The 19,307-nt window shown below is 33.9% G+C and overlaps 1 protein-coding gene across 1 annotated transcript in view; it reads left to right on the forward strand.

Moving 5' to 3' along the window:
* Nucleotides 1-15,519, forward strand: part of LOC112931013 (bifunctional heparan sulfate N-deacetylase/N-sulfotransferase 4) — a 286,514-nt gene extending 270,995 nt beyond the window's left edge. Inside the window, exons 10-14 of the mRNA XM_072755360.1 lie at nt 1,326-1,500; nt 7,675-7,845; nt 8,776-8,885; nt 12,415-12,517; nt 15,253-15,519. Of these exons, the coding sequence (XP_072611461.1) occupies nt 1,326-1,500; nt 7,675-7,845; nt 8,776-8,885; nt 12,415-12,517; nt 15,253-15,372 (679 nt within the window). The 3' untranslated portion in view covers nt 15,373-15,519. The remainder of the gene's footprint in view (nt 1-1,325; nt 1,501-7,674; nt 7,846-8,775; nt 8,886-12,414; nt 12,518-15,252) is intronic.
* Nucleotides 15,520-19,307: the final 3,788 nt, after the last annotated feature.

Genomic DNA, 19,307 nt, shown 5'->3' on the forward strand with positions numbered 1-19,307 from the left:
AAAATTTAAAAAACACAATATTTTCCCTGAACTAAAATAGGATAAATCTGATATTAGAACTGATCTTTACTCTGGAGCTTTTTTTCTAGCTATATTCCAATTTTCTAAGAAAATATCACTCTGAGTCCAATTTCTAGTTATATAAGGCAAATCTCCTCTAAGGAAAATTCTCCTAGATGCATGCCTCTGTGGTGTGTAACTTTACATCAACACCACATATGAACCTGTTCTCAAAAGAGGCCTGTTCTGTTTAAACTCAGCTGAGGTTAGAGTAAGGGAAGGTCAATCCCAGTGAGCAGATCTGGCTTCCTATCATGTATAAGATGCACCCACTCTGCACCTAGCATATTACCATTCTACCTTACTTTAAAAAGACCAAATGAATTTTGGAAGTGAATGCAAGTTACTAAAAGCAGAACAGCAATTTTCTCTTATCTGTGAGCTCAAATGGAACACAAATTGTTAAGCAGGAATATAGATGAGACTTTCACCACTTCACATTTGGGAAACATAATAACAAATGTCAAAGAGGAAAATAAGTGTCTTATATGAATTCTTAATTGCTCTCATTATTTATTTCTAGAACATTTGAGGGTTAGAGAAGTGATGAGCTGTAAGGAGGATTACACACATAATTAAAGCCTTGCACTGAGTTAACCTCTGAACATATTGATTCCATAATCTACACACAGAGGAATGTTCTGACAGCATATGGAGGAGTGAACCTACCGAGGCACCACAGGATCAACTGGCAGGAAACATCTTCTTAATTACTCTAGATAGACTATAATGTGTTCACATTGCTGCACATACTACAAATTATGCAGAAGTTAAAAAGGAGGGGAGCAGCTATGCCCTACTCTGTTTAGGATCTTAGAGCTATTCTGACTTACACATCTTCCTCTCTTGGCACTTTCATCTCAAATTAAAAATTTTGCGTTCAAGTTTGCAAACATGAATTTACTATTTTTAAATATTTACTAGGCAATACTGTGCCATTTGCTTTTTGCCAAGGGTAAACTGAATTTTTCTGGATTTGGCTTTTGATAGCAGAGAACATCAACCCAAATCTAAAGGATTTTCCCTCTGTTCTTAACAATCCACCTATTTCATCTCACTCTTTCCCATGCCCTAAATAATTGATTAGAAGAATTGTGCTTCAGGTCATTTTCATGGTCAAAGTGTATAGAATAGCCATGATTTCAACTATTATAACACTAATAATCAGAAATCAATATAAATGAATGTTAAAATGTTCAATTATTTCATATCCATAGCATGTTAGAGTAAAACTTAGATCTCGGATTATTTTTCTCTGCCTTCAGGTATATGGACTTTTTTCCTACTCCACCCAACATTACAAGTGACTTTCTCTTTGAAAAGAGTGCTAATTACTTCCATTCAGAAGAAGCTCCCAAGCGAGCTGCATCTCTGGTCCCCAAAGCCAAGATCATCACCATCCTCATCGACCCCTCAGACAGGGCATACTCTTGGTACCAGGTATGAAGCAGTAAAAAATACTATTAAAAACATTTGTCCATAGCTTAAATGTAAGCAATGGTGGATATCAAAATAAAGTTTGGATGTCCAGATGTATTCAAGTCAAATGTTAAGAGCTAAACCAAAAAAAAAAAAAAAAAAAGAGAGAGAGAGAGAGAGAGAAAGAAGAAGAAAGAAAGAAAGAAAGAAAGAAAGAAAGAAAGAAAGAAAGAAATAATAGAAATTATAAGAAATAAAGCTGAATATTTGATTCATGGGAAGCTGGGCAAAGATTTTCAAGCATAAATAGAAAACATACATAAAGGATTAATAGATTGACTAAATAGTATAAACATGTTAAATATTAGTCTATCACAATTAACAAAATAAAAGTACATATCTAAGCAGAGCATCTTTATTAATACATGGTAAATGGTTTATTACCCTTAATTTGTTTTAAAAAATTCTGTAAATTGGTAAAAATAAAAATATAATAACTCAGAAAAATGAGCAAATAAACAGAACGCATAAATAAACATTTTACATATACAAACACACACACAAATATAACTGTTCAACAATTTATATGAAAAATGATCAATCCAATTAGGGGAACAACAAAATATAAATCAGAATGATACTCTCAACAAAAATCATAATCATCTCAACAAAAATCATAATCTTTATTCTCCCTGCTGGCTAGAGTGTGATGGTAAAGATATTCAAACATTCCAATAGAAAGGTATGGAAGGAGATATTTTCTGAAAACTAATTTGGCAATAATTATCAAAATAGTTTTGTAAAGGTCCTTGTGTGTTATAGATCCTCTTCTGGAATCAATCATAAAGAAACTTCAAAGGAGTAGGCAAATATTTATCCCTTTATGTATCGCAGTACTATTCAAACAGTAATAACAATAAAAGGAAAAGTTAATACCCAACAATATAAAATTGTGTCATGTTGAAGTGCAATATTCTGCAACAACATTTAATGGTAGTTTTAATCAGTAGAATATTAATTAAAGCATTGCGTCCATTTTAATGTGTGGATAGATATTTATCAAATAATCACAAAGATATATAATTAAAAATTTCAAATGCTCTGTGAGGAAATTTGTAAGGTACTAAGAAATCATTCTCTAGAGAAATAAACTTTAGACTTAAAAGTGAAGAATGAGTCAGTATAAACTGAGGGAGGTAGGAGAGTGGGGGAGAGAGAAAAGTATATGCGGTCCCGTGGGTGGAAGGAACAGTAGCATATTTAAAGACCTAAGAAAACTTCCATGTGGCTAGAGAGCAAAACCTGAGGTGGGGACCTCTGGGAGATGAGTCTTAGGCATACACAGAGGCCAGAACTCAGGTGGGGAAACTGGGCTGCTATCATTCTTCAAGCCAACCGAAAGCCTTTGACAAGTTGAGCCAGTGTGTAACGACCATATTTCCTTTTAGAAAACTTTATACTATAAGCTATTTGAAGAATGGAGTGGAGTGGAGCAGATGACTATTCAGGGAAATCCAGGAGAGGCTGCTAAGAAATAGAGGCAGCATTGACAGAGACAGTAAATACAGACTGAGTGAAGTATAAGGTATCAAAGCACATGGAGGGATTAAAATCAACAGAATTTGGTGAGGAAACAGTGTCAAGAATGAACCAAATTTCTGATGTGGACAACTGGATGATGAGCATATATTCCCATAAAAATAGAACCACTGAAGAAGGAAACAAGACTGGTTGGGAGGGAGGGGTGCTAAAGATCACAAATGGTGATCACGAGGTATGGAATCACTGTCATACCGAAAACAGCAGTAAAGTCAGCAGGCACTCCAGAGAGAGGTCCAAGCTGGACACTGAAATTTGCGAATCAGAGGCAAAAAGCCACATAAAAATGGTAAAACTGCCTGAGGAGAGAGTTCAGAGAAGCAAAGTATAGAGAAGGATGAGGCAACCAGGGAGATAAGAGAACACAGCCAGAAGAGTAGGAAAAAAAAAATCTAAGAATGTAATAGCACTGAATACAAGGGGACAAAGTACAACCAAATGGAGGAGATGACAACAGTGTCAAATGGTTCCTAAGAAATTAGACAATTATGCAAAATAAGGTAGGAATTATTTTCACTGAGTTGAAAGACATGGAGTGAAGTGAAGCCTATAGCGACAAATGAAAAGAGCAAAACCAGATAGATTTGGTGGAAGAAAAACTGAGTAGAAGAAATAAAAATGCAATTTCAAAGGGGAGGAACAAGACACACGCATATTATAGAGACATTAGAGTGCATTCAAGGAAACTGCTCTATGGGTAGTGATTTGGGTCATGAGATGTTTCCGAAAAAGGAGAGATTGTTAAGGCCCAGGAGAGAAACTGGGAATCAGTCCTGTGAGGATCCTGAGGGGCCAGAGGGAGATGTGAGGATCCTGAGGGGCCAGAGGGAGATGACTACCTCCAGGAAATAGCTTAGATGGGAGGGAAGGACTCCATTTCCAGACTCCACTTTTCTTGTGCAAGGACCCTTCTGGCAAGTTGCTGAAGTTTCTGGGTCCCATTTCAGAAACATGTTTTGAAAGCATAAAACTTAGAATTACAGAGAAACAAGTTTCTTGAAATATAATTATCAAACTAATCTTTAAATTAGTAACAAATTTTTATTTACCTAACAATTAAATGGCAAGATCTATTGGCAGGAATAAAACTGCTATAATGTTGAAGTAGGGATGAGCATGAACAGCATTTTGATATATCTGAAGTACCTGTAATGTGATATAAAAATAGCTGATTTTTATTGGTGGTAAAATCTCACATATAATAAACACAAAAATTCATTTAAAGACTTTTTTTTTGGCAGATGCAAGTTCACAGACTCTCTGAATTATATCAGTAGATCTCTGGTTAAGAATCCTCCAATTGAAACTTAAGAGATTAAAAAAAAAAGAAAAAGAAAAAGAAACTTAAGAGATAGAAGAGAGGATAATTGTACATGCTGGCAAATTTGAAGGTCTGAAATAGAGAAACTGGAGTGATTCCGATGGTCTCTCCTTCCTTTGGAAAGTTGAGAATGAGTTAAATCTGATGAAAAAGTGGAGGATGATTTGGGAGACAGCAGTTGGAGGAGAGAAAAAAGGCAGTGTGAAATCTTTGTACAGGGGTGACATAAAGTTGACCACAGAAATGTAAAATTGCCTATGGCAGTGAAGGCCCAATTAAAGGTGATCTTGAATTTATGGTGGCAATAATGTACATGTACTAAAATCCATGATATGAGTACATTTCTGTATGTGTATGTTTAACGCATATAAAAATTAATGCCCAAGGTAATTGGACAAAATTTTATGAAGAAAGTGATCATTCTCTCTTTTCCTCCTTTTTGATGAGGATAGAGGAAAATATAAATCTTGATGATAGCTTATTCCTTGTTATTAATAATAACACTAATAGGAATTCTTGAATATATGAATTATTAAAGGAATAAAACACTACACAAAGACTAAAATCCCCTCTGACTGCCACTCTTAATTTTTACCTTTTCATTATTCATCAACTTGGAGTTGATGCTTCCAAGTGTTTTACTGTAGATTTACACACAGATACCAAATATATTAATTCACAGAAAATATATAGTACAGTTTTATTTACAGTGTTTTAATACAAAATGGTACATATTGTGTATACCTTTATGTAACTTGCTTTATAAACTCAACAATAAATCTTGTAGGTCTTATTATGTTAACACACATAATAAATTGATTAATTAGTTCCCAAAAAAATCAAGACTAAAAGGAAATTTTTAAAGGACATACAAGTAATTTTTATTTTTTATCAGTTTTTTATTCATTTATTTTGTATCCATTCTTTATTTTTTATTCTTTTTTTTAGTTTTTTTTTAATAAGCATATATGGCCAAGAACAAATAATAATGGACTGAAAAATGTAACCCTATACATTGGGATTACAACTGGTTGGGGATCCAAGAACACCTGGATTGGGAGCCAGATCCAAATATTATTATTATTAGAATCCATGAGTCACTGTATTCCTCAAGATATAAAAATATGCCTTTCTCACTTTATGAAAATTCATATTTCAAACTAAGATAAACTCACTTTTAAAAAAATATGACCAAAGTATTGAAATATTAAGCCTTAATTAAAAATTTTGAATGCAAGTACTTGGGGCAAAATGCTGCACATTCTCCTGGCAGAAAACATACAGCAAATTTATATGGATCTTTTTTTCACATAGATTAAACTATTTAAATAAAAGAGAATCTGTGTCTTCTCCTTCAAGTAAATTCTTTGAACATACATGCTAGAAAGGAATTATTTTTCTGATATTTTTATTGCCATATTGCTAAGAGTAGGGTCTCCAAACTGCTCCACATTTCAAAATAATGCAGCCTATTACTTAACTAGTCCTGTCTATTCAGTAAATACCCTAAATCCAAAACTCAGCAGGTGTAATTCAGAGACTCCTACAAATGTCACCTGCCTCTGTAATTTCTACCCCACATTTTTATAATGGGCCTCACAGAAGAGCAATAGTCCTATTTTTCTATAAAATATGTCCCTTTGTGACTTCTGATCATATTTTTATGCTAATCTTCTTAGTTGCAGGAATATAAAGAAAAGTTGGTGTTAAACTTTTATAAATCAATGTAAGGCAGATTAAGTACAGTTCCATATTATCACTGCCTAAAATAGAAATTTTAGTATTAACATATTAATATGCACATAGTATTTTTATATTTCTTTATTCAAGTTATATAGTTTCTACACATATTAATTCAATTTATTATGTAGTCTCTATGTATTCAGCATAATGCATATACATATAAGAATTTCAATAAATATACAATAGTGAGAGACCTTCAAAAGTTTTATTAGTTCCACCAATCTATCACTCACTGGTTACTATTTAACCACTTCTTACTTATCTTTATTTTTGTAATAGTTTTTATTTCTAACCTGCATAGATTACCTGCTGTTACACAATTGTATCAAGTCCTAATATACTCCCATCCTCCATCCTGTAGTTTATTTTCTCTATGTTAAACTTTTAGATATCTTGCAAAATCAACTAATCCATTCCCACAACTCATTCACTTTCACTCAAACTTAATAGATCAAGTTCTAATAGTTTCTATGTTGAGATTTTTCTACTTATCAAAAATCTCTGTTATTATATTTTAGCTCAAAAATTTCAACCATTAAAAAGGATCCCTTCACCTTTCATTCAGAACTAATCACTTATTGCTCTGGCTACCAGAGCAATGTATATGACTCTAGTTAAATATATGTCTTTATTACAGTCTGTTAATCTATTGTCCTCCATACATCTTTGAAGATAGAGATTACGTTTTGCTTGTATCTTTTGTATCTCCAGAATCTACCTCAGTTCTTTGTCCTTGTAAGGAGCTTAATGAGTGCTCATGAAATTGTATTGACTGCTAAATTCATCTCTTATTGTATTGGGCTCTTGAGCTTGACTAATGATGGTTTAATATGAAAGACTCAGAGGACTTTGTACCTAAAAGTAGTAATGGATCAGTACTTGGAAATCAGCAAGGATAAGTGGAAATTCTTGGGAGAGCAAAAGGAAAGGACTTTGGGCAACATCAACATCTTTATGACACCTAGACAAGAATTAGGAATACACATCCATTTTCTCTGTACTCATAGCATCTGCCACACAGGGGTATTGGGAAAGTACCAGAACTTGTAGGAGTAGCTGTAATGAAACAATGGGCAGAATAGTGTATAAGCCTGCTCTTGCCCATCTAAATCTCTTTTCACTGGGCTTGACTTGTCTAGTGCCTGATATCTATTCACTTTTAATTTTTAATCAGACCCATGAAGAAAATCCTGTACTCTGTCTCTTGATTGTATGTAAACACTTTAGACATGAGGACAACCATAGGTTTATGTGCACATGACTTGATATACGTGGAAGGCTTGTACTTTAAATAAGCAATATGTCAATGCCTGGATTTAATATATGTGCTTTTCACCTTATTTTTTATTTTACAATTAATTTATCATTTTCATGATACACATGAAAAATTGTAATTAATTACAATTAATTATCATTTCATTACCTTTTGGAAATAAAAGGCACACACATGTACATACATCAAACGCAAACATGCATACACACCCCCACATGTGTAAAGAAAACTAATTTTACAATTGACTTTCTTGTTAAAGCACCAACGATCACATGAAGATCCAGCTGCCCTGAAGTTTAATTTCTACGAGGTTATTACAACCGGACATTGGGCCCCATCTAACCTAAAAGCTTTGCAAAGGAGATGCCTAGTACCTGGATGGTATGCAGTCCACATAGAGAGATGGCTAACTTACTTTGCCACTTCTCAGGTACGGTCTCAAAATTAATTTCTTCCATTTAGTATACCTTGGTTGTATTGCATTTGACAAACAGAGAATAAAAATAGCATTGCCACAGATAACAATTCATAATGAAACAATCATACCTAAAGAAGATATGTGGATTTTTACATGTTTAATGTCAATAATAGTGTTAAATTTCAAGTGGCTGTGAAACATATTCTTGGGATCATCTTTTGGGTAGTAGCTGTTCTCAAAGTGCTGAGTCCTCACACAGGAGACATCATATGATTCATAGACATTAATTCAACCACTCATAGAACAGCCAGTTAGACAGTAACTTTATGGAACACCAGATGCAGATAGTCTGACATCTGTGCTCTAGGACTCTTAGAAAGGAAGAAGGAGGTCACTCATTAGACTGTCAAAATGGAAAATGCTGTAGCAGCTCCAGGAATGTGGGATATAACAGGAGGTAAAGACTTGAGGAAACATCCATATTGTTTATATTCATTAGTCTAGATCAGGTCATGACTAAAACCTGAGTTCTTTGTCATAGTTTATAAGGAGAAGAGATGAGTAATTTTCATCTCTGTGCCATTTCTAAGTCTTTGGCTCCAAGGTTAGCTCATGGGATTCTGTAGGCTGGATAATTATCTGATTACATGACAGATGGAAAATTGAGTTCCTAGTGAACTACTAAATCAAGAGAGTATCTGTGTTTATTTCTGATTTACAATCAAGTTAGTTAAGACTTATAAACAATGCCAATGGCAAACTTCAATCGTTTATTTGGAAGGACACAAGAATAGTAAACATTAACATGTATTCGAAGTAAAGCATATTTTCTTCCTAGTCACACTGACCTAATTGATTAATGTTATACTAGGTCAAGTGAGGCAGCTCAGTCTATTTAATTTAGTTTTGTTCTTCACAAAGTGACTATTTTTGACTTTATAGTTGCTAATTATTGATGGACAGCAGCTGAGATCTGACCCAGCTACTGTGATGGATGAAGTCCAGAAGTTTCTGGGAGTTACACCTCATTATAATTATTCTGAAGCACTAACGTGAGTCTATTCTCATGCTTGATTTCATTTCCATTATTTGCCATCATAAATTATCACTGGTAGGTGTGTATATAGCATCATTAATACTAGCTATGAACTTATACATCATTATGCTACTCAAAGCAGTCAAAGGAGTATCCTCATTATTCATGTAGTGTCTTCCTTTTGAATACCACAAATACTTTATTTTACAAAGTGTTATCCTGTAGGCATTTTATATATCACAAACTCCCTTCTTTGTGGGCTTTTTCCCAATATAAGTTCAGTTAAGTAAATTTTTAGATGCCTACTTTATGCAAAAATTGTCCTAGAAATTTAAGTTACAAAGGTGTAAAAAATACATAGCCTCTTCCTCAAGTAATTTACAGGTTAGAAATGAAATGCTGATGGCCACCAGTAACTCTGTGAAAGTGACCAGTATTGGGGGCAGAATTCGGAAAAGAATAAATTCATGTCTTACTTTGTATTTGTTAAATTATGTCTAATCAAATGTAATCACATATAATATTCTAGTTATCTATTATTGCATGGCAGACCATCCTCAAACCCACCAACATGTTGCCACACCCATTTTATTATGGTCATAGATTCTGGGGGCTGGGAATTCAGACAAGACACAGCCAGAACAACTTGCCTCTGCTCATAATACCAGGGGACACAGGGAGGAAAGTGAGTATCTGGGTGTGAATCAAATGTCTGGGGACCGGAATCTTCTAGAGGCTTCTTCGCTTCTTCACTCATATCTCTGGCTCTTGGACTGGGAGGACTCAAAGGCTAAGCACAATGGGATGAGACTTCTTCATGTCGCTTTACCACACTATAGTGGCTGTGTTCTGAGAGGGAGTGTTATGTTAAGGAAATGTAATCTGATAATGGCCTTCTCTGACCTAGTCTTGCAAGTTGCACAGCATCATTTATACCTCATTTTATTGATTATAATCAAGTCATTAAAGCTAGTGCAAATCCAAAGAGAGGGCAATGGGCCTTCCCCTCTTGATGGGGAGGGACAAGAGCATTCTGCAGAGAGGAATATGGGAGGGAAGATATTGTTACAGTCATCTTAGAAAGATAAAACCGTGTGCCTGGGTAACTAAAGATGAGGTAAAAGGTAAAGAAGCAAAATAACAAACAAACAAAACCTCCAAGGAGCCAAAACAGATTTTAAAAGGGCATGTACTTGACTCCCTCACAAGACCTTAAACAAAGCCTATTAAATTTTAGACAAAATTCTAACAAGCCTGATTATATAATTTCCCAGTTCACAGCAGATTAGAATCAGCAATTAGACAATTAGAGAGGGTAATGGAAGGACAGGAAAAGCAGTAATAAGATTGGGTTGTTCCTTATCCACTCAAACAACCCTAATGAAGTTTTTACCTACACATGGAAATAACAACAATACAAGGCATGCCCCTGCTGATTAAGTAGACAAAGCTTCCTAGAATACATTTTACGTTAATAGTTATTGATGTTAACATGTCTTCCCCTGCCTCCCTGCAGTAGGTTAGGGAATGGTTCTTTCTTGTTTACTACAAATGGTTGCTTATGGTTCAATAAAACTGTAAAATCATACTTTTCAAGAAGAGATTGCAAACAAGTACAGAATATATGGTTTTTAATATGTCTCACATCACAAAAATTAATAACTATAGTGATGTTCAATGTAATAAAAGAAGTCGTGTGGTAACCAATTCATGTCCTCAAAGTTGTCTAACAGCTATTTGAGAAAGGCTTTGCATCTTCATTTTACAATTTCATGCCTACTAAAATGAAACCATGAAACAATGAATTCACAAAACTTAGAAAAAGTAAATGCCCTTTGTTAGAGTATATAACATCAGTGCAATAAAAGAAGCCAGGACAGCAAAATAATGTGGAGTCAAGGTGATGACAACTCTATCTAAAAGAATACTTTTAATATGGCTCTTCTTCCTCAAGCTGTATTAAGTTCTCCCTCACAACAGCTGCTATGGAGAACAGGGAGAGATTGTAGCCCATCCTGAGACTTCTGCACACCTGAAAGCAAAGGAGATGCTCTCAGTGTGGGCTATAAATATCTTGGCTTTGATGCCAGAACTGTATTTTAACCTTAACACAGTTAAATATTCTCATCCTGAGGCAGAAAATGCTGTTTAGGGGCACAGTTATGCCGACTTCCCCATCTCATTTTGCAGAGCATGCCGAATTGTTTTTCCTCTTGGGAAATTAATGAAAACTAGAGAAAGGACTGTGATAGGCAAGGAGCAGATTGAAAAGTCCAGGTTGGAAATGACTCTGTCTTTCTTTTATCTATTTAACCAGTGATGTATTTAATTTTAATTGATAACATGTACTAGGACAACCTGGACTGCAAGGATCAGGTCTCTAATAATGGGTTGGGCAGGGAACTGTGAAGAAAATTTCCCCCTCCCCCTAAATGAGTTCACATATGTGCAGAGGCAAATTGCAGGTGCAACGGTATTATAGGAATGGGCCCAGGGCAACAAAATATTCTGCAACTAATTAACTTTACATCCCAGTCAATTATGCTTCATCCTTCTAAAACATCTGCTGAGCAACAAAAATGCAAACCTTTTCAATGTTTTATGCATGCAGCAAGTCCCACAGCAATAAATTTAAATTTTCTCTTCTTATTGGTTTATTCTTCCATTTTTCCTATCTTATTAGTCCTAAACAAAAGTTCTTATATATCTGAGTTTAAACAATTAGGCCACACATACTTTCTCTTGTACCTTTGTGCAGCCACAGGAGCAAAATTTTCTTTAAGAGTATAGGGACCTGAATTATCCCATAGGATCATTTGCCTTCAACAAAAGAAATGAAGAGTTGTCTAATCTTCCACTCACCACTTACACTGCCTGTGCCTCATGTTGTCTGAAAAAAGTATAACAGATTATATTTTTACAATTTTAATTTTCTCCTTAAAAAAAGTCTAAACATTTTGAACTTTAAAAACTATAGCATCTTTCCAAATTAGAAATTTTAATTCAAAAAAAAAAAAATCAAAAAAAAAAAAAGAAATTTTAATTCATGTTTATATTCACAAAAGTGTACTTACATTACATTCAGTCACTTTAATATATACCATTCTTTGAATGATTTCAAAGAAATCTGTTAACATTTTTTTGACAGGGAAATCATATTAATAAGTAAATAATTATCTTAAAAGTCCTGTGTGTATGGGTATATTGGTTTTGATGATTGGTCCTTGATCTTTTATGGATGAATAGGTAAAATATGAGACTTAAGTTAATAATTTTAATCTAAGATTGGATTAAAGACTTACAGGTATTTTTTCTCAGTAAAAATATTCAAAAATATATAATAGCATATAGCTTATTAAATCTCAATTAAACTTTTAAATAAATTCAATGAATATTTGTAGAACTAAATTAAATTAAGTTAAAACAATGGATATCCCAAAGTGCATTTTCTGTATCTAATTGGTAAGGCTCTCTCACTCAAAATTCTGTATACAATTTATAATCATTATATTCTTATAATCATTTATATGTTTGATCTTTTGTAGGTTTGATCCCCAAAAGGGCTTTTGGTGTCAACTACTGGAAGGAGGAAAGACCAAATGTCTTGGAAAGAGCAAAGGACGAAAATATCCACCCATGGATCCAGAGGTAATATTTTCTTAATCTTTGAAATACTCTAGTAAAACTCTGTGCATACAACTGTTTCAAAACAAGACACAATAAGTTTACTCCCTTTTTCTTCTCTTTGTTTGCTATCAATGTTTTACATATTTAGAGTATAGATAGACCGACAGAAATCAATAATTGATAGATATTTGTAGGAATTGTTTGCTGTTACGATGCATTTGAAACATAAATACTTATTGAACAATAACTGTATTCCAAATGTATAAAGTGCTTAATGAATTGTTTACTAAACAAGTAATTTTGGATAAAATAAATAAACATTATTACCATATATCAAATATACATATGTAATGTCTATACCATGCATGGGTGCTGGAGAGCCAATAACAACATATGGGTGGGGAGGTTTCTCCACACCACCAATCAATGCTCAGACACCAGCTGGGTACCCAACAATTCAACTCAGTTCTGACAATATCTTTTTTTTTTTTTTTTTTTTAATTTATGATAGTCACAGAGAGAGAGAGAAGCAGAGACACAGGCGGAGGGAGAAGCAGGCTCTATGCACCGGGAGCCTGATGTGGGATTCGATCCCGGGTCTCCAGGATCGCGCCCTGGGCCAAAGGCAGGCGCCAAACCGCTGCGCCACCCAGGGATCCCCAGTTCTGACAATATCTACCCTGAGATAGCATTAGATCCCACAAGGGCTCAGTTCTGTAAAACTGTCTCTCCCCACCCCCAACTTTAGATACTAGTTGTAAGCTCCAGTTATTACTTGTGCTTCTGACCAACCAGCTATAGATTCAAAGTTCCAACAACTTTCTCCTTGGGTTCAATCCATTTGCTACAGTGACTCACAGAACTCACAGAAACCTTACCAGAGCACATGTTAATCATAAAGAGATATAACTCAGGAATAGCCAGATAGAAGGGATACATAGGGCAAGTTATAGGGAAACCCCTTTATAAGTGAACCATTGTCCGCAGTCTCCACATGTTCACCCACAGGGAAGTTCTCTATACCCAGTACTTTGTGGTTTTTTTATTGGAGGTTTCATTACAGAGACATGATTGATTAAATCATTGGGGCGGAACTTGAAGTTCCAACTTTCTAATCACATGGTTGGTTCTCCTGGAAACCAGCCCTCATCCAGGTAGAGTCCAAGAGCCACTTAATAAATATAACAAAAGATACCTTTATAACTCTTCCATTTAGGAAATTCCAAGGATTTTAGGACCTATGTGCCAGAAAAGGAAGCAAAGGCCAAAAATACATTTTATATTATAAATTGTAATATCACAGAGAGGTTACAGGATAAAACAATTATCCAGATTTATTATAGGACAGTAAATTAGTTATTGCCATTGACTTATAATAAGATACATAAAACAATGACAAACTACAAAAGAAGGGAAAAACAAATTCTTAGTAAAAGTGATGGTATGAGGAGGTAGACTAGGGTTGGGAAACCAGCTAGCAATCAGCTGAGCCAGGTTGAGTATCTCTCCCAAGGCAAGGTGGGCAAAGGGAGGATGGAAGCGATTCAGGTATCACTATGGAAATAGAAGTATCAGAAGTCCTTAAACTATACCTTTGAACTCAATAATTTCAAAGAAGTTTCAGAAATCACTTTAAGCCAAGAAATCAGTGTAATGTTCTCACTACTTCTATAAACATCTTATCCAGAATTTGAAGTGTTTACAATCTGGTTTAAGGGAACAAATACCTGGTGGATGGCACAAGACCAAATGTGGTTGTCTTAAGTCCATTTCCACAGTGTGCACAAAAGTTGCCAAGGGAGTTTTATGAAGAACAAGACTCATTTGTGTTAAAATATTGGAAAGGGCTTAAGTGAGATGGTATAACTTTCACCAGACCAAAAATAGTGTTTGAGCCATTGCTTCTATACTTACTTAGGCAAGGAAAAGTGTTCAGCTCTACTATTTCATCAGAGACCCAAAACAATGTTCATTGGGTTATAATATGAGGTAAGTGACATCCAGAGAGAAAACCCAGTTGTAAATTTTTTGTTTCCCAGAAATACAAGGGAACATAAAGTAAGACTACTGATATATGTGAGCATTAGCTTTGTACCCATTTATCTAATAAGGGTCAATCATTCCAGTTTGACTAGGAATTTAAGAATCACAATAAAGTTCATTATAATGATTTTTATAATGAGATCTTATAGTATTTTTAAGTAAAAACTCTTATTTTAAAAGCATCTATTTTTGTGCTGAACAAACATAGAAAATATTTTTGCAAAGTTGCAAGTTATTTCTTTAATCATGAATTTCAGCTCTTACGTTATTTATGTTCCTCTTTTAGGTTATGGCCCAATTTTACAGAAAGGGACCAATTTTAAAGGAAATGTACGTGTTTTTTTCTAGCTTGCTTTTGTAGATTTGGTACTACTTCAAGTCCCTACCTCACTCTTCTTTATTGTCATTACCTCTCATCAACTTTTCTCCCTGCATAGACTTGACCAATACAACAATCAGTAAGTGCCTTAATAGTATATAAGCCAGAAAAGATATACTCAGACCTATTTTTATTTTATAGCTACAGTTCTTCCAAATCTTTGCAAATTGTAATAATGAGTGATATCTGGAGAATAATACAAAGAGATGCATATTTTATAGACACCTATGTTGTAATAGAATAGTTTAAGAGATGTAGATTGCATAATTGTGTTTAATGAACTAATAACTTCCTTCAAATTGTATTTTTTGTTTGTTTTCTTTTTGCTTTCTAGTCTAGAACTTTCCTCTCTAATTACTACCGAGATCATAACGTGGAACTTTCCAAACTGCTACATAGACTGGGGCAGCCTCTCCCATCTTGGCTGAGACAGGAACTGCAGAAAGTGAGATAGCACTGGAGACAAGAACCAAGGCTCGAAGGATGCTTCCTTTTACTATTAAGTAGAACAACACACCCCACAACTTTTATCCCCTTACTGCACTTGTGATTGTCAGCAGAGGACTGTGTGAATAAATTTCCTTCTATCTTTTTCATAAAATGAAAATTGTTATATATGCACGCATTGGCAATTACTAGCATCCATCCCTGTGTGAGCTTCTGGGAAGTAATGTGGGGTTTTGTGACATTATCCAGTTTCCAGTGTGGGGATCGTAACACAGCCCAGTTCCTCTGTTAACTACAAGGTTTCAGAAACTCTACATAAGACTGAGAACCCTGATTAAATGCAAGTGACAAATGAGAATCTTGAGGAAAAGATAAGGACAGAGATATCTGTAAATGAAGTTAGCAGTAACCCAGTATCTGAATTTAAGGGCTTACATTTTCTCTTTGCCAATTTAAAAACAAGTTTTCTTTTGTTGTGAAAAAAAATCCTATGATCCCGGACTCTTATTTTGAGCAGTTATTATTTGTTATATTTAGCCCACATATTTTCCTCCATTACTCCTCTTTATGAATATTTTCCTGACTCCTCATTACTCCTCTTTATGAATATTCTCCTGACTTGCTAGAGAAGTTGTAAAGCTGTAGCTGTCTGTGTTTGTTGTCAATTTTCCTTTTATGGAAGGAAAGTTTCCGCATTCACTGATAGTACTGTTTTATCTGGCAGGAAAATCCATTCTCAGTGAATTCTGCATTATGGGTCCATCAAAATCTATCAGAAATTTTGGGGAAAAGAAGTGAGAGTGCATACTCTGTGTAGTATTAACTAGTATGTATAAGGCCATCTTTCCATGAGTTCATAACCTTACCATACAAGTAATCTAGGTAAGTCCACCTTGACAATGACGTAGTATTTATATTTTTTTCACTATCCGTGGAAGAAAAATAACTTTATTGATAAGCTATGGAATGAAAACATCAACATGGGTATACAGGTAGAGTGGGGCACTTGTGCCTTCTATGTAGTATTATGTCAATTGTTTTAAAGCATGGAGTTTTATATATGCCAGTAATATACTATTGCAGAAGATTATGTTTTTAATACCTATTTAAATATATATATGTGTGTATATATATATATATATATATATATCATACCTAAAACTTACCTCTTTAAACATTACAAATTCTCTAAACTAAATCCTATTTCTCAGCCATACCACCCAACAGTTAATTTCTAGAGAAGTGATGGCTCTTCCTGTCCTAGAGTTTTAGGTTCCTCTTCTATTTGGAGGTTATTGTCATGCTGGTTGAATTTTTATCCCATTTTTCAATGAAGATATATTAAGGCTTTGTTAATCTCTTCAGTGTGATACGTGAAGGTAGAATTTCAAGAGAACAATAAATCAAATACTTTAGTAACACTACCTGTCAATCCATCCTTCCTCTAGAATAATTTTTCTATAGGCCATAAATAATATTTCTTTTTTGTGCAACTTGAGAAATTATGCTTAACATAATTCAATGTCTTTAAAGGAAACTGAAGATCCTTGTTTATATTTGTTTGGCTTTTGTTGTTGCTATTATTGTTTTAAGCAAGCAAACCAATCAAAACTAAAAGAGAATCAAGAATTTTCACATATCTTATTTCAGAATTCAACTTTGGATTTATACTTCATTAAAATTTTTGTTTACTGTTGTTCTCCCACTATATCTAGAGGCTCTTGATCTTTTTTGAGAAAACGTGAAAATTTTCTTGGGCATGAGTACACTGAAGTCACAAATTATTACTTTGGTTGTTCCTTTGTTAACTGTGAGACTCAAATTCTCAAACTTATTGTTACTTATGTGATCATGTACTTGAAAGCATTGTAGTAGGCACACTATAATCACAACAATTGGATATTTAGATCTCTAACATTTGATTTATTTGTTCACTAGCTTCCTCCAGGTTAAATTCTAATATTTTCTTTTTGAACTAGATATTGACATTTTTTTTCCTGAGTGGGATAATCAAATGGTCTTAGAAAAAAGCAGGAGATATTTTTCATATTAAGTTAAATTCACACAAGTCAAAGTCCAACTCATACCACCAGATTTGTAAAAATTTAACTCATTTTTTGGCATTTTCTCATTTTTTCCTAAGTAACATATACTGTATCATTCACCTATCTACAGACATCAAAGAGCAAAATTCCCCCAAATTCAACCAATCTTTTCTCCCTGGTTCATTTCAACCAGTGTGTACCTTTTTCTTGTTAAGATTGTCATGAAGAAAAAATAAATTTTAGTTATATAATTCATCTTCATCTTATAGTTAACTACTTAGAGGGACTCTGGGCTTTGGGAATATTATAATAAATCAGGAAAAATTTCAGCTTTAAGAATATCTTGATTTAGCCACTGGCTACTTTGGAATTATTGAGTCAAATTTAATGTATGTAACTCTTTAAAATTTTAAACCAATTTTATTTCATGGTCTTCAATTACATATTTTTTAAATTTTAAAGAACTTCTAAAGAACTTTAAGCAAGACATTACATTCTCCTCTTTATTCTTCCAATTGCCTACTCATAAATATAATCACTGATTGCTTCACACTAATAAAGGCAGGGACAATATTTGATTACAAGCCTACATCAAGATATAATGACCTGCTTGTCAAATACCAGTCTCTGAAAATTATATTACAAATCTCTCCCAAAACCAAATTTTAGTTGTATTTAACAATGACCTCCAAAGAATTAAATAAGCAACGAGGAAGAATGGTAGTGAGAAAAATTTATAGTCATTTTATTACTGATTTTTTTCTTTAAAAATGCACTGAGTCCATTTAGAGATTTTATTTGCCTTGATTTCAACATATTCATTTATATTTACCTTAAGTAGCTTTTGTTCTTCTATCTTACTGTTTTGGTATGTCATAAAGTGTTCCATTTGACATAAATAATTGATTTATTTTTAGTTACACAAAAAATTTATAGTGGAATAATGTCTTAAAAGTCTGGTTTTGGGTGACTAGATAATATATGAACCATTTGCTTGATGGAGATACCTCAAAAATAATGCTGACCATTTGGAAAGAAAGAAATCTAGTAGTCTTACATATGGATTTTATCTCAACTACAGGAATACAGCTTAGCCATGGGTACATATAAATGCCCAATATATGTATATATATGCAAATGAACATTTGTGTGTGTGTGAGCCAGTGATTTGGATTGGTAAAGCAGAAAAAGAAATTGTTAAATAACGGATATAGTACACGCATAACATATCTTTGATTCTTCTTCAGAATAAATACTATACTGGTATGGTCATTAGAGTAATGTTGTTTCTCCTCTAAATTCTAAGATTTTAATCAATAGATCGTTCTTTTTCCTTTGCTTTTTCTTCCTATCTTCTTTTTCTTCCTATCCTTAATCTATATACATATTCCCTAAATTCCAAACATATAACTAGTATAACCAGGAAGTTATGAGTGTGGACTTTAGATATCTGGGTTTTCATGCCAGTTCTGCCTCTCACTAGCTGTGTAGCCTCCACAAGCTATGGAATTTCCGAGTCACTGTTTCCTTTCCTGTAAGAGAAAGACAATAAAGTGTTACTTACTCATTTGGTTATTGTAAGCATTACTTAGTGTATATTTAAATAACTTAGCACAAAGCCTGATATAGTTATGCTGGAACATATTTGTTATAAAAATAATGTATAATATTCAAATCACTACCTCTTGTTTCATGAAACAAGAATATGTTTTCTACTCCCTTTAATAATAAAACATGTATGTCTTGAACATATCATTAATTACATTTGGTCAAAATGAGAAACTGTCTTCTTCATCACTGTTCAAAAATGAGTTTGTGTTGTTTCCTGCTATTGTTCTGATCATCATTTGGAGCAAGGTAGTTCCATATTGGTCCATCCCTTGAAATCCCTTTCCTC

Source organism: Vulpes vulpes, chromosome 4 (genome assembly GCF_048418805.1).
Source record: "Vulpes vulpes isolate BD-2025 chromosome 4, VulVul3, whole genome shotgun sequence".
NCBI classification, from domain to species: domain Eukaryota; kingdom Metazoa; phylum Chordata; class Mammalia; order Carnivora; family Canidae; genus Vulpes; species Vulpes vulpes.